This window comes from Phragmites australis, chromosome 15 (genome assembly GCF_958298935.1).
Source record: "Phragmites australis chromosome 15, lpPhrAust1.1, whole genome shotgun sequence".
Lineage (NCBI taxonomy): Eukaryota > Viridiplantae > Streptophyta > Magnoliopsida > Poales > Poaceae > Phragmites > Phragmites australis.
Genome location: NC_084935.1, coordinates 26,566,510 through 26,582,226, shown reverse-complemented (window position 1 = coordinate 26,582,226; position 15,717 = coordinate 26,566,510). Strand labels below are relative to the sequence as shown.

General features: G+C 41.3%; 1 protein-coding gene across 1 annotated transcript; it reads left to right on the top strand.

Moving 5' to 3' along the window:
• The first annotated feature begins 1,386 nt into the window (after positions 1 to 1,386).
• Positions 1,387 to 6,982, top strand: LOC133892701 (peptidyl-prolyl cis-trans isomerase CYP63-like). Its single transcript, XM_062333616.1, has 14 exons — positions 1,387 to 1,529; positions 1,948 to 2,050; positions 2,173 to 2,227; positions 2,613 to 2,701; positions 2,880 to 2,904; positions 2,993 to 3,031; positions 3,146 to 3,263; positions 3,624 to 3,787; positions 3,869 to 4,202; positions 4,290 to 4,393; positions 4,866 to 5,037; positions 5,189 to 5,533; positions 5,605 to 5,685; positions 6,380 to 6,982. The coding sequence occupies exons 2-14, from the start codon at positions 1,973 to 1,975 to the stop codon at positions 6,735 to 6,737; spliced, it is 1,962 nt and encodes a 653-aa protein (XP_062189600.1). The 5' UTR covers positions 1,387 to 1,529; positions 1,948 to 1,972; the 3' UTR covers positions 6,738 to 6,982.
• The last annotated feature ends 8,735 nt before the right edge of the window (positions 6,983 to 15,717 follow it).

The window sequence follows — 15,717 nt, the reverse complement described above, 5'->3', positions numbered from 1 at the left end:
GTAGTCTTCGATGAGATCTATAACTTTATAGTTATTTTTTTATTAAAATTATTTAGATGTCTAAATAATCGTTTGAAGTTTCAGATATAAGAGATCAAAATGATTGCAGATGCTATTATTACCAAAGCGTAAAAAAGTATTAGTAGAAGTAACAATTGTAGAAGATTACTATCCTAGGTAAGTTGCAAGGTTTCGATAGCTAGAACTAGATAAGTTGCAAGGTTTTGATAGCCAGAACTAAGTGAGATATTCAGAAGATAGATGGGGCTAGTATGATGTATGCAGTGTATCGCGATGGTAAGTTTGGCAACTCGTGTAATAACAAGAGCCTATCATATTGGTGAATGAGGAGTGATAACCTATGTAGTAATGAGGCTAGTAGGAGATAAAAGTCGCCGAGACCAGTAAGGAAATAATCCAGCTAAGGCCTATTTGCGTTTGTTTTGAATGGTTACAATTTGGATTATGTGAAGAAACTTCCTTTCATCAGATTTTAGATTATGCGATTTCGTAGTATAATTTAGTTTGTGATTATAAAAAACAGCTTTTAGATTGAGACGATTTGTTTTTTTTTTTTACTAGAATTCATAATCAGAATAAAAAAAACAAATATGGCCTATGGCACATTTGAAACATAGGAATTTCACCACGTAACTATGGGCATATTTATTTTAACACGAGATTATAAAAAGCTGTTCGTAGATGGTAGATTGTAAAAGTTAAATTGTATAATCAATAGAAGATGGTAAAATCTGGATTGTTGAATTGTTATAATGTAGAGGTTGAATTGTTACAAATTGAATTGTGATGATGACATATTTATTTTAACTTGCAAATTTTGAATCATAAATTACCGTCTCTAACCGAACAACCAGAACATATAAATATTTACAAGATAACAAATGAAATGCGAAAAAATTTGTCATAAATAAAACATCTGCGCCGACTTGATACGGTTTCCTATGCAAGAACCTGCATTTCGAACAAACGCAGTCACTCTATAAATTGGTCTTGAGCCACTCTATTTTTTCTTATATTTTCCATATAAGACCATACTCAACTACTGAGAGCTTTAGAATCCAAAATTATTGTTGTATTTCCAGAAAATTTATGGGTGTACTGAAAAGTGTGGGTAGGAGATACGGCTACGAGAAGACATTCATGCCTCAACAGTCTCTGCCTATCTCAGTAACAATGTTACTACACATGAATACGGGTGTTAAAATCCGACTCATATTTGGAGAGTCAGATTTGTTGGAAAAAATTTGTAAAATGGGTGTCGGGTAACACTGCTGAGCGGACTTCTCGGCCTGCAGGCCGGATTCGTATGGGCCCACGGCCCAGGACGGGCCCAACTCGGGTCGCCTGCACTCCGCCGCCGTCAAGGAACCCTGCCACCTCTTCGCCTGCACGCGCCGCCGAAGCACGACGCACCCCGCCTCCGCCTCGCTCTCAGCTCGAAGCCGCCGGCGTCCTCCTCCCGCCGCCTCCTGCAACGGCGCCGTGTGTAGATCCATCCGGATTCGCCGGTAAGCTTTCCCCACCTTGCTTGGGTCGTTCGAGACGAAGTCCAAGTCCAAAACCAAATGTTTCTCTCTCTAGTCTCCAATCCTTCCGGTTAGCCCCGGGTGGATCTGTTCGCTATTCTTGCGGAGTACCAACTCAATCAAGCCGTGGTTCGATTTGATTCGATCTGGTTATGTTTTTCTCCAGCGCAAAATCGAGCTCAGTGGAGCCTGTTACCCTAAACTAGTTCTCTAGTAGCAGATGCAGAATTACTAACTAATATCAGCTAGTTTGTTTTACAAATTCTCCCTTTTTTGGAGACAATGCGTAAATCTCGTCAGTGAAGGAAGTCTTGATTTGGGATGCTCATGTGTACTAGTTAGTAAGTTAATGCCTCGCCTTAGGGATATTGCTTATGATGTGATTGTCTCACACCCGCAGGTGATCCAAAAGGGGTGGAGCAACCATGCCCAAGGTTAAGAATCCGCATGTTTTCTTGGACATATCGATCGGTGGACAAAGCGCCGTGAGGATCACGTGCGAGGTTGTAAAGCTTGCGGCAGCATGCTTGCTCTTGCACTCTTACTATTTAATGAATAATGGCTGTTTTCACCCTCAAGGACATAAGTGGCATGCACCTGATTAGCATCTGGCTTTGGTTTGCAGCTCTTTTTTAATGTAGTCCCAAAGACTGCAGAGAACTTCCGAGCTCTTTGTACTGGTAATTCTGATTCCTCATTGTGAATAGTGTGTGTGATGTAGGAGTTGTTGCTACGACATATGTTTGCAATATGCGAGCTCTTAACAATTAGCAACGGACAGTCTGTGATGTGAAAGAGTTGGATTATTTTTTACCATGCCTTTCTTGTTATGGTAGATTATTTGATCATGTGTAACACAAGACAGTTGAAACCAGTGATACAATGCTTCACTTATTTTTCTTCTTGACCGATTGGCATTTGTTTTGACCAAGTTTCTAGTTATCCATAAGGTTCATTATTTTCCGTTGATTGAAAACTCATGTAATTTAAGCAATTTCTTAGCATGGAATTGCAAGCTGTATTACCTTTTTATAGTTGAAGTCCTAACTTCTGGCCAACATATAGGTGAAAGAGGCCTTGGTGCATCTACACAGAAACCACTTTATTTTAAGGGAACGAACATCCATCGCATCGTTAAAGGGTTTGTTGCTCAGGTACCAAAAGATTGCAACTGATCTGACTGCTACATATTTCTTATCTAATGATATTTTCTTCAATTCTTTTGTGGTATTTCAAATCTGAGATCTATGCAGTATAGACAGATATCTTTACACTACTGCAGTTTAACATCAGTTTTCGTCAAACTAAACTGGCCAAATTTCCTTCCTGCAGGGTGGTGACTTTTCAAGTGGAGATGGTATTGCTTTATTGGCCCAGGCTTCTTCTTTCAACTGACTTCTTGATGTTGTGTACTTTATAAGCTCGACATTGCATGCTATTTCCAGGACGTGGTGGAGAGAGCATATATGGTGGAAAATTTCCAGGTTAATGGCTACATTGAAATTTGTGGCAGCTGTAGAATTTGTTTATTAACCACTAACAACTATGCTATTAAGCTTTTGCTGAAGTTTTCTTGCATATTGTCATGTGTTTTACAGATGAAAACTTCAGGCTAATGCATGATCAGCCTGGTGTCCTATCCATGGCAAATTCTGGGCCAGACAGCAATGGATCCCAATTTTTTATAACATTCAAGCCCTTACCTCATCTTGATGGGTATTGCTTCTTTCTTTCTTTCTTTCGTTCGTTCAGTTTATACTATTAGATTCTGAGTTTCTTACTAGCTTTTGGTTCCTTATGTATATGGACATGAGGGTACTTTTTTGTTATTTGTCACAACCAAACTACTATTCTGTGGAGAAGTATACTGTTGGCATTGTGCCCTTACCTCATCTTGAGAGCATGTCATGGCCCCAACCTGAGTGATATATTACTGTATTAACCACAGCAATACTCACCATAATGAATTCCTATGGTGTCTTTCTTTGGATAAGAAGTCTCTTGTGTCTCATATTTCCTTCTGAATTCCTCCAAGGTATATCGACTTAAAATGAGTCTGAATTATCATTTTTGTAGCAAGCATGTGGTCTTTGGGAAGGTAGTCAGTGGAATAGCTTTGCTTAAGAAGCTGGAAGCGGTAGGTTCTGTTGAAAGTGGAAAGCCTTCTTGTCAAGTGAAAATAGTAGACTGTGGTGGAGTCTCCAACACAAACGCTCAGGATCAGCTACAGGGAGAGAAAGGTATGAAGTGATGAATATAATGTAGATCTGCAAACAGTTTGTATGTTCTCTTCTTATCTTCCTCGGTACCTGTTCTTGCAGAAAAGAAGCTAAGGAGGGCATATGATAACTCTGGTGCTGAAGGGAGGGTCAAAGCCAAAAAAGCATCTAGTGATGATAAGCGAATAAAAAAGAGAAAGCATTCTTCTTCTGGTTCATATAGCTCAGATACTTCAGACTCCCAGTCCTATTCCTCAGACAGTGGCTCTGAGTCAGAATCATACTCGCCATCATCAATGGATACTAGTTCATCCACCGATCATAGGCGTAAGAGAAGAAAGGGGTCCAAGAAGGATAAACGCAAGCCCACAAAGAGGAAGGGTAAACATACAAAGAGTAAGAGAAAGAGTAGAGGATCCAAAAGGAGATCTAGACGGTATAATGTTAACCTGTATAATCTCTCTACTTTGTTAGCATGGGATGACTTTTAGCTGAAATTCTTCCTTTTTGGTGCTATTTTCAGGAGCTATGGGAGTTCAAGTGATGATTCAAAAAGCTCAAAGACAGGTAACAGCAGCTCTGACAGTGAAACTGTGGGCCATCGTACCAAGCGTTCCTTGTGGAAAGGTAGTAGATCTGGTTCCCATTAGATTTAGTGTTCTGTGTGTGTTCTATATTTGCTATCAACATGCTCTAGTGGAGTTCAATTTAAGTTCTGACTATCACCATACTTATTCATGTTTATTATTATGAATCTTCATTATTTATTGATGGTGATTACATATTTCATTGAAGAAAGTTTATATTTGTGCTTTAAAATACTGGACGTAGAGTAAAAGAAGTGGAGCACTTTCACATTGATAACAAATTACCTTTGCTAACAGAAAACAACTGCTTCTAATAATCAGTTATTGTCCTTTCTCTAAACTGAAAGCAACTGCTTCTAACGGACTTTAACATATACTACAATTTTCGATCGGCTTGAAGTTTCATATGTTGTTTAGTTATAACATTTTAAGTTTTTAATATACTGAGATGACTTTGCCTCACTTTTTTTTGTCTACGATTTTGAGGGAGTAACCATCTTTGTTTGTAGCAGATAAAGAGAATACCAAAACGACAAAGTCGGAGCAAGGTAGAACTTTTGAAGATGTGGACAAAGGCAAACAGATGGTTACTACTGGCAACCGATCACATGATGGAAGTAAACCCTCAAGCAAAGATGAAAATGGGGCTGATGACAGATCTGGAAATCAAAATTCAGAAGATAGGTATACCGATTTCTGGTTTGGTTCATCAAATGCACTAAGTGCTGTTAGGATCCTATTAGTACCACATTAGAGAGCAAAGTTTGTGCAGAACTTTCAGATGACTAGTTATCGTTTGAATGTCTAATACAGATGTGCTTGTTCTGAATTGCAGGAATGATCCAGGTGCAAGCTCCAGGATCAACCCCATCCAGGCTGATGTAAATTTAACAAAGCCAGGAAAGGGAGATGGCGGCAGGGACGCTGATACTGCAGAGGTTGGCATGTCTAGAACTGGTACAGAAAGGAACCTACAAAGCAATGAACGTTTGGCCGCCAATGGTAAAGATGTAGCGGTGGGCTCTGCAGACAATGGACAGCCTCAACGCATCAGAAAAGGGCGTGGTTTTACAGAAGAGTATGCATATGCACGTCGATACATGACGCCATCTCCGGAGCGTCCCCCTGTTCGGCCCCACTATGATGGAAGAAGGAATGACAGATGGAATAATTTTAATAGGTATTGAAATTATACTATTTACCAAATTATGACAGATTTGACATTTATTCTGGATTTCCTGTCATGTTCAGGTATGGAAGAAATGGTCCATACAGTGGACGCTCGCCAGTAAGGAGATATTGTGGCTCCCCAAGAGCCAGTAGCCCATCCAGGTTGGTGTTTCTTATGCATCAAAGTGATATTCTTGCAGGGCTTTACTAATCTCATTAGACTTGAGAGTAACAACCTGTTCTTGCCAACCATTGTTTTATCTTTATTTATGCTTGTTTAATGCCTTAGAGTTGCATGTTTTTATAAACTAATAATATAAGTCTGCTTGTTACAAATAGTCATTTAGAAGCCAGTGCTAATTGGTTGAAATGTTTAAATTATTAGCTTGTGATCTTACTCTTCATGGGTAAAAAGAAATAGCCTCAACAAGTAAATAACATGGCACAATTGAATATTATCATATCTAATGTAGATGAATCTGGCATTTCTTCAAGTTCAGTTCCTCTTTCTTGATATCTGATCAAAACTGTCATGGAGGTTTGTGACTGGTAGCAAAATAGTTTGTTTTGTCCATCACTTCCTGGGTTTAATTGGTTTGAATTAATCCCCAAATTTGTCAGCATTTTGGATACTGAACAATTGCCTGTATGTGTCATTTTTTTTCGATATTATGTTGAGCACATGGGCAAGTGCCACATAACCCTACACTTCTTATAGATCAAGTAGCTTTACCATTACCATGATAAAAATAAAACCATTTTCCTTTCCATTTGGTCCCTATTTTTTCTACCTTCTTGTGCAAGGCCATGTTACTTTAGCAATGGCTCGGTTTTGAACCAATGTCTGTGACTTTAGGTACCCAAGGAGAGGCCGAAGCAGATCACGCAGTCCGATGAGACGCCGTGACCGTGGAGGGTATCGCCGCCCCAGCCCAAGACACAACTTCAGCCGCGCAGAACAACCTAGACGGGATGTAAGCAACAGGCCTCGATCAGGCCGTGATGGAGGCGGCCCTGACCTCCGTGTCAGCAGCCCCAACCCCAACGCCAATAGAGGAAGATCGAGGTCCAGGTCGAAGAGTCGCGACCCCTCGAGATCCCGATCTCCCGATGCTGCCCCAGCCAAGAGGGGGAGCTCAAAATACAACCGTAGGCGCAGCAGCAGCTCAAGGTCCAGCAGCCCTGATGGGAACAAAGGCCTGGTTTCGTACTGAGATAGGATGATTCCAAATTTTCAGGTGCTGAGAACTGTTTTGTGCTAGTTTAGTATTCTGTTCTCTGCTCTGTAGCACGGCGCCGGTATAATTTGCAGAATCATGTAGTTGTACGCTTTTGTAGTGGCTGTTGAACTTACATTGCTTTTTATGTAGTACGTTTGGATGGCCAGTTTGTGACTTCATAATGTTTGGTACAACAGATATTTACTGCGGAATTAAGTTGATACAATATTGGAGATTTATTGAGTATCTTCTAAGAAGAATGATGAGCATTAGCAATACAACACTTATATGGGTACGGGTATCGGTATCGGTCTGATATGGATATGGGTGTTGGTGTCGGCCCAATACGAATACGGATACGGGATGTGCTATTTTTCTAGAAAATTGATATGTGGATATATTTTATAATTTTTTAATAAACATAAATAAGTTACTCCATGTAATATGTAAAGATAATTTAGGAAAAAACATTTAGACCACACAAATATGTACTTTGGTGACAACATTTAATATTGTATGACACGCACAATGCTTTGATGATTTACAAATGTTAACATTCACATTCCATGATCAAGAGAAGCCACAACTGCAATATGTTGTGAAGTTGCACAAGGGTGCAAAAACTGGACATCGTGTAAAGGTGAAAATAGCGAGTTAGGTAATGCCTGATGAAATAGAATAATGACTAATTAAGAGTACAAGAAATAATCATGCAAATAGTTGGAAACCATATTGCCTTTTGATTTACCAAGTGAATTGAGAACAACTGCCAACTATCCGGATTCCAGACTACTAAAATAGGATGAAGGTAATTCCCAAGCACCTGATTGCCTAGTCGACTCGGCAGAAGGAGAGCAGATCATATGAGAACATAACAGAGAAGGAGAGCAAAGAGCGGGCTACTCACCAGATCTAGAGGCGGCTGCCGATTAGAGGAAGTGGAGGTGCAGGCAGGTGATCGTCTACCAGCTAGAAGTGCGACCGCGTGGGTGGGGTAGCTTTCGGCTGGAGGCATGGGCTGGCGGGGTAGCTGCCGACTAGAGGGTGGGGCGGCTGCCGGCTAGAGGTGAGGGTGGTCATTGGCAAGGTCGCCAGTGACGGCGAGAGGCCCTATGTCAGGAGGCGGCTGACGAGATGCGAGAGGGAGGCGAGAGCCGAGAGGATAATCGATGATGAAGGATTCGAGTGGGCTGAACCAGACTGCTACTAGGCTGGACCGTATCCTCAAGGTATCCATGAAATATCCATGAGATATTTGTTTTTCTTCGATTTATTTTTTTGATATCTCTCGAATATGTATTCGAGCTGTATCTGAGTCAGGTACCATGTCAGACTTGGATACGCTCTTTTGTGGGAGTATCTGTGTTTCAGAGAGCATTACCAGAACCATTTTGGTTTCCTGCCTGGGAGGTAGACCGTGAAAGCTATTTTTTTGATAAGCCAACTTATGGAGAGATATAGGGTAAAAAAGAACTTGTACATGATATTCAGTGGCTAGGAGGAGGCTATGACAAAATACCGATTTAATGACATACGATGGATCTGGGAGGAACACAAAGTCCCAATAAAACACATTACCCTCATCAAGGATTAAAATAATGTTGTGATAAGTGTTTGATAAGTGATTAAAATAGTATTACACCAAGAGATAATTTTGAGTCCTTATTTATTTGTTTTGGTGATGGATGAAGTCAAGGGACATACAAGGACATATTTCTTAATGTATGCTCTTTGATGATGATGTGGTGCTAGTTGATGAGAGTATGACAGGGTTTAATATGAAATTAGAGTTGTGGAGGCAAACCTTAGAATCGAAATGTTTTTAGGTTTAGTAGGACTAAAACCAAGTATGTGCTATTAAGCATAAGGGGGAAGATTTTAGTCTCATTAGAGGTGGCTCCAAAGAAGGATAGATTTTGATACTTGTGATGGATACAACAAATAAATGGTGAGTTGTTGAAAATATTAGTCATAGAATCAAAGCTGGATGGATAAAATATCGTTAAACTTATAGCATCTTCTGTGATAAAAGAGTACCACAAAAGTTAAAATATAAGTTTTATAGGATAACGATCCGACCTGCGATGTTGTATGATGCAGAATGATGTCCAATGTGCCGTTTAGCAAATTTGGTCATCCTTGCTTTGATATCAGTTTTTATAAAAGCAGCTTTCTTAGTTGGTCACCTGTTTGTTTTTGAAGTTAGCCAAAAGCTAGGTTATCAAAGTGGCAGCTTGAGTGAGGACTTGTTTGGTCTGCTGACAAAGAATTGTTCAAGTTTGCCAAGCCATAGTTTCGATACGTTCTAAATTTAATCACTGTTTGATTCCATGCCAAAATTTGATAACTCAACCTTCTTATCTTCCAGCCTTGTTCATTAAAGGTAGCATGAATATCAAATCCCAAACCACAAATATGGCCATACGGGTGTAAGGGAGCATTTTAAATTTAATTTTTTTTTTGAAAATGAACTCACAAAAGGGGAACGAGATCATCCGGCAATAGGCCTCTCTAATGTTGCTACAGTACCATATTTACAGCTGGAATGGGATCTGGTGAAGTCAGTGACATCAAATTCACGTGAACCGTTAGATTTGAGTGGACGGATTAGATATGATGTTACAATACTACTATAGTACTGCTGCTACTGTATTTCCGGCTACAATACCGTGCTACATTATATTTCACTACAGTATTTAAAGTCATGGTACTGTTTACTCTCTCACATTTTATTGTTCATCCATGACTTCACCGTGCTGGAGTCAGAGGATTTCGATCTTTGCAGCTGCCTGAGCTGGGACGGACCAAGCAGATCAAGTACCACAGTGACCGAATGAATAGTAAAATCGGTACATTATTTTTGTTTAACCGCAAAACCACTGTTTGGCACGGCGAGAAGAATGGAATTAAGCATGTTGACAGTGAGAGAGTTTGAATCTGCTTGGCAGTATCTTCTGGATAAGTACAACTTGCATGGCAATGCATTCCTTTCGCAGATTTATGATTCTCTACGTAAATGGGCGAAGCCCTACTGCGAAGGAAAATTTATGTGGCAGACAGGCTAGCAAGTAAAGAAGTGAGACTGCGAACCACATGTTAAAGGGTTACGTACCACTGAATAGCTCTATCAACTTGTTCGTGCGACACTACAACAAGCTGCATTCTGATCTTGACTCAAATGAAAGCTTCGAGGAGAATAGGAGTAGGCAGGTAATAGGTCCTGCAGCATGTACATGCTGGTTGTCAGCTTTTTATTCTGCCTTGGTGAGTCCCATTCTGATTTGTTTTTCTCTGTACTGCAGATACCCAGGGTCATGAGCAAAGGAGCTCCAATGGAGGAGTATGCTGCAAAGATCTATACAAGGGCTATGTTTGAAAAGTTTGATGAAATAATTTTTCAGTCTGATTCTTATGTTCTGACGAGGAGGAAGGGAAGGCATATTTGGCACGGCACAGACCATCTCTAACTATATTCCCTTCATTTCGTTCTCTTTCTGATTCCCTTTCCTATTCTCATTCCTTTTATTTCCTCTCATCTCCAACAGCTTCCTTTCGAGGGGAATCATGAAGGAAAAGGAGAGAAATTCCGTCCTGGAGGGAATAACCCTGGGAATCCCTTCGTGATGGAAACTGTGAAGGGAAACCGTTGGAGCGCTGAAGGGAACGAAAATCCCGTCGTGAAAGTTTTCTGGACCCTGAAGGGAAACCGTTGAAGATGGTAGGAGTGACCGTCCGGAGACATGGCAACAGGCAGGGATTTTAATTTTATTTTACTATTTTTTCAGTCATGAGCGAAAAGACCGAAGTTTACAAAATTTTGCTAAAATTTTGGTCATTTTTTATCATTTGCTTTATGGGTTCTATATGTTAGTGAAAGAAAATTCTGAAATTAGATATTTCATTACTCTCTGAAATTCGTGAAATTTTGTGGAAATTTCGGTGAAATTGTAATCTCTGGTCACAAGTGGAGTTTGAGGATACCATTTGGGCTGAAGATGGTGCGGTTCTTTGTGAGTGCGGATTGGGGGAGCACCTGGGGATCCCTTGCTAACATGCTGTGAAGGTAAGATTGCTGCTTGTTTGTATGTGACATTCCTTCTTGAATGCAATGGTGCCTGGTTTCGGATGTAACCAAAGTGACATTTATGTCAACGCAGGTGATAGTACACTTGGGAATGCAGGAGATACCAGCAGGAAATATTGTGAAGCGTTGGACGCGAGAGAGATTTTACCGGCTTGTCTGACCGAATATGACATGGATAGTGCAGCAGAAAGGTCACAAACATCTAGATGTTCAGTGTTGTTCATTGCTGCCTTGGAGTTTGTAAAGCTTGGTTCCTTGAGTTCTGAGTCTTTTGAAATAGCGATGCCATTATCTGGCTCAAGCAAAGCAGAAACTTTTGGAACTCAGTAAAGCTATGGATGGTTTTGGGTTGGCCGAGCAGTCCAGCCATTCTGCCGCGCAAGGTTCTGATGTGCTAGACACGCCTGCTGTAACTACAGATGATGCTACCTCGGGAGCCCGGAAACGAAGCCTGGAAGCGGAGGCACCTGAGCGTAAACGCAAGATTCTGCAGCATTCGCTGGCACAAGGGGACCAATAGAGGCCTATACAGTGTTACCTGAATATCAGTGCTCATTTTTTAATTGAATCGGACACTTTAAATTCAAGTCGAATGCTGACTTATGTTAGATTCTAAGTTATATTTCACATGCTCAAATTTTCTTTGCCGAATCGGACACCTGAATCCGAATCAAATTCGAACATCCGTGTCCGTATCGAGGTAACACTAGGCATATGCACGACACAACGTGTTCTATATCTAACTCAAGGAAGCTAACTACTAGCAGCAAATGCAAACTGACAGTTCATAAGATGACAACTGCTCAGAGGCCCTCGTGTCGTCTCGCTCAGAGGCGACAGATGGGGCGTCAAAGCCTCCCACCAGCCCACCCTGCCAATCCCGAATGTGTTGCCGCCACCGGCACTACTGGGCGGCGGTGGTGGAGGCGGCCAACGGTAGCACCAAGCGGAATCCATGCGTTTCTCCTCCCCCTCTCTCCCTCCTCTCCCCTCTCATCTTCTAGATCTGGTAGTCATAGCTCTGTTGTTGGTGGCGGTGGTGCACAGGATGTTGCAATGGGGCCCGATTTACGTGAGGGTCAGCTGGATCCGTGTAGCGGTTGCCGGTTTTGCTCGTTTGGCATGGTGAGCTGTCAAGGGTTTGTGGAGAGGGCCGCCGCGGTGCATGCTAGGGTCATCGCTACTAGCGCGGATCCACTCGCTGCCGACTAAAAGGATAATGATGTCGCCTAAAAGGGGGTGGACAGGCATTTTAACATAAGTTCGTCCTCTTTTACTAGTTGGCCTAAACTGACAATGGAACTAAAACTAACGGATTTTCTAGTATAAAAAACCTAAATATACTAAGCTCAACTAGTGCACAAACACCCTAAATCAATGTGAATGTTACACTCCTAGAGTGACAAAGATATCTAGCAAGATATACAACAAAACTCTAATAAAAAATTCTAAAAGTACTGTTCATCAGAAGTTCCGGTACTGCTTATCGGAAGTTCCGGTACTGTTCATCAAAAGTTCCAATTTTACTGTTTATCGGATGTTCTGATTTCCCAAATCGGAAGTTTTGATCAGTTTAAAACAACAAATTTTAGAATTAGTAAATTAACTCAATGCACATACAAATAAGCATATAAGCATGAATATCAAAGTAATGCACAAGAGTAAGAAAATACAGAGACAAATGATTTGTTACCGAAGTTCATCCACCGATATCCTATGTCTCCATTGAGGAAGCTCGGTCACACTTGAGCCTGATCTTTTTCAACCATTTTCCTCACGAGGTTGCACATATGCACTCCTCGCCTCCACTATAGTCAACTCTTCCTCCACTCCAAAGATAGTAAGTTCCGCAATCACTTCCGGGCATCCTCACAATCTTCACTTGAGGAGATCGTCGGCAATCCAACACCGAGCCACCTAAGAGACGGCAGTCTTTAAGAGTAACAAACTTCCAAACTCGCGCACGATCAATACCAAGCGCTCAAACACAGGCAACTAATGCGATAACCGTGGCTACTAAAGTACCACACCCTTTACACCTCTCTCCCTCTATTCACTAAGCCACAAAGGCTTGATTCTCATCAAATCTTGAAAGAGAGGGAATGGGAGCATTCAAAGGTGGAATACTAAATTCTAACACCTCTTACAAGCACCACAAAGGCAGCCAAGCAACCAGCCCCACCAAAGGAGGCCAAGGGGTATTATAGCGAAAATAGTCCTATTAAGCTATGATTGTGATTTTTGTGATTAATGACAATATAGTCATTATGACTAACATATTTGTCAAGAATATATATTAGTAGGTATCATAGATGCAATATATCAAGAAGTTACCACAGCCGGGATAAAGTTTGATTGAATTGAAAAAATCCCAGAAAAATTTATCCCACCGGAAGTTCCGGTGCAAAGGGGTTGAACTCACCGGAGTATTTTGTCCAAAGACAAAGTGAATGTTGATAACTTCACCAGATTCGATGCTCTGTGTGTTCAGCTCACCAGAGTATTTCTAACAAAGAGGGAGAAGGCTAAGGATCTCACCGGATAGTCTGTTGATCTGCACTGGGTAACATCGGAGTATTTCTTGAAGAAAAGAATGCAAGTACAGAAGACTGAAGATCAACCCACTGGAAGGTCCGGGGCTTGGTTTGTGTACACCGGAGTATAGCACCAGAGTATTTCTTACAGAGGCGTCTACAAAGTGCTGAAGAATAAAGATCAACTTACCGGATAGTCCGATGATCACAGAGATAGTTGCACCGGAGCATTTCCAAAGAAAAGAAGAGAATGTTTAACTCATCGGATGGTCCGGTGTGAATGGAATGAACACCAGATGAATGCATCGGAGCATTTTACACAAAGATGCTGCAAATGCTTGAATGACTCAGATAACTTATCGGAAGGTCCGGTGATGGATTTGAAGGCACACCGGAGTGTCCGGTGCTCATAGAGGCTTTGAGATAGGTTTATCTTGTGAAGTTTTTTGAGCTAATTTGTTTTAGTTTCTAAGTGTCCTAATTCACCCCTCTCTTAGGATATCACTGTTCCTCATAATTAGTATCAGAACCTCATGCTGTTGATAGGCTTAGCATCCTAGAGTTGTGACGTTCAGGTTGGGATGGATATCCATAATGCTCAACTTTTTGATGGCACAAATTTTTTCCATTGAAAAATTATAATGTCTTGTTATTTGCAAGCTAAAAATTTAGATGTTTAGATAGTCATTGAGAAAAGGATGAGACCTTGCATCACTAACAAGGAGAGGTAATTAGATGCATTGACGAAGAGTATTCTTTTATCATCTTTAAATATTGATGCATTTAATCGTGTTTATTTTCTCATCAATGCATATGATATTTGGAATAGTCTTATTAAAATACATGAAGGCATAAATGATGTGTGCGATGAGAAATATCATGTGCTAGTTACTAAGCTCAATAGCATTAAATAATTTGCCTATAAAAATGCTAATAACATATACTCATGTTTAGATATTCTTTGGTAATGAGATCAATGGGCTAGATTTGACGTAAATTGATGATGATCAAGTGGTGAGAAGAATACTTCAAGCCCTTCTTCTAAAGTACAAGTTGATAGTCTCCATCATCTACGACAACAACGATATTAAAAAGATGACTCCAAGTCAAATGCTCGGTAAGATCACCGCCCTTGAGACGACTATGAACAACGGGGTGGAAGCCTCTTCCTCATCCGACCCCAAAAATCCTGCTCTTATAAGTAAGCAAGCATCATGCCCACACATAAAGGCAAAGATGAGGAGGCAAGAGTAAGAGTCAAGCTCAAATGAAGATAATAGAGATGAAGATGAAGAGAGCAATGAAGATGATGAGAAAAGCACATCAAATGATGAAGAAATAGATCCCGAAGTCGTCAAGGTCATCTCTTAAGTGGAGAAGAACATAAAAAATATCAATACCAAGATTGATCATCGAATCTCCATAAAAGATTTGGTCAAAACTATTTATCATATCAAGAAGAAGAGGACTGCTAGGTGTTCTGCCAATGCTAACAATGGAGACGCCTTTGGGCGTTGTTCCCCTCCTTGGAGGCATTGTTGAGGTGCTCCTGTTCCCTCAACCCTCAGCGGGTTCTCCAAGTGAAAACCCGATCTGGCTTACCAGATCAGGAAACGACGATGTCTTTGATGTCATGTCCTCCTTGGAGGTGTTTCCTTGGAGTTCACTACCATATGTTGGATGTTTTCCGGCGTTGCTCAGATTGGTAGCTGTGATGACACATTTTGGTGAAGTCAAAACTTTTGTCTAGCGGTGGTTCTGATCCGACGACTTTGGTTTGCGGTCCTCTTAGCGGGGCGTCTGTTGTAGCTGGAGGCGAGCTTCTCCCCTTGGTGGTTTAGGACATGGTGACCACTTGGCGGTGGCCCTCAAGGGATGCTTCGATGGGACTTTTGTCTCTTTGATGTTGCACTCCATGATGGTTTCATGGCGAGTGAGCATGCTACGGTGAGGTCGAAGCTGTTGTGGCATGGGTGTGCGACCGAGCTTGGCAACGATGGCGCATAGCGGGCTCGTTCGGTGGGGACCATGCACGTGGGTTGTAATGCTTTTCGAGGCAAAGGTTGATGTCCGCCGTGGTGAAGTCAGAGCTACTCGGTCGCTTTGTGGCGAGCTTGGCAACTACGACTTGCGACGGTTTCCGTCGTTTATAGGGTGTTGATGGTGTGTCTTTACGCAGTGTGTTGTTGGTTTTGCCAACTGGCCGCAATAGAAAAGTTATTCTAGCAGTTAGTGTTTTTTATTTTAGCTTTGTTGCCCCGATGGGCCTCCGTGGTGTGATTCATCTTTCTTTTCTTGTTACTTCGGCTTGTAATTTTGGACACTTTTGGTGTCTTACTCTTCTTCTAATATAATC

Excerpts from the sequence above, each read along its gene's own strand:
- LOC133892701 (XM_062333616.1), top strand. The coding sequence starts at position 1,973 with ATGCCCAAGGTTAAGAATCCGCATGTTTTCTTGGACATATCGATCGGT. Across the intron at positions 3,788-3,868 it reads TCAGCTACAGGGAGAGAAAG|AAAAGAAGCTAAGGAGGGCA; the intron begins GTATGAAGTGAT and ends CTGTTCTTGCAG. Across the intron at positions 5,038-5,188 it reads AATCAAAATTCAGAAGATAG|GAATGATCCAGGTGCAAGCT; the intron begins GTATACCGATTT and ends TCTGAATTGCAG.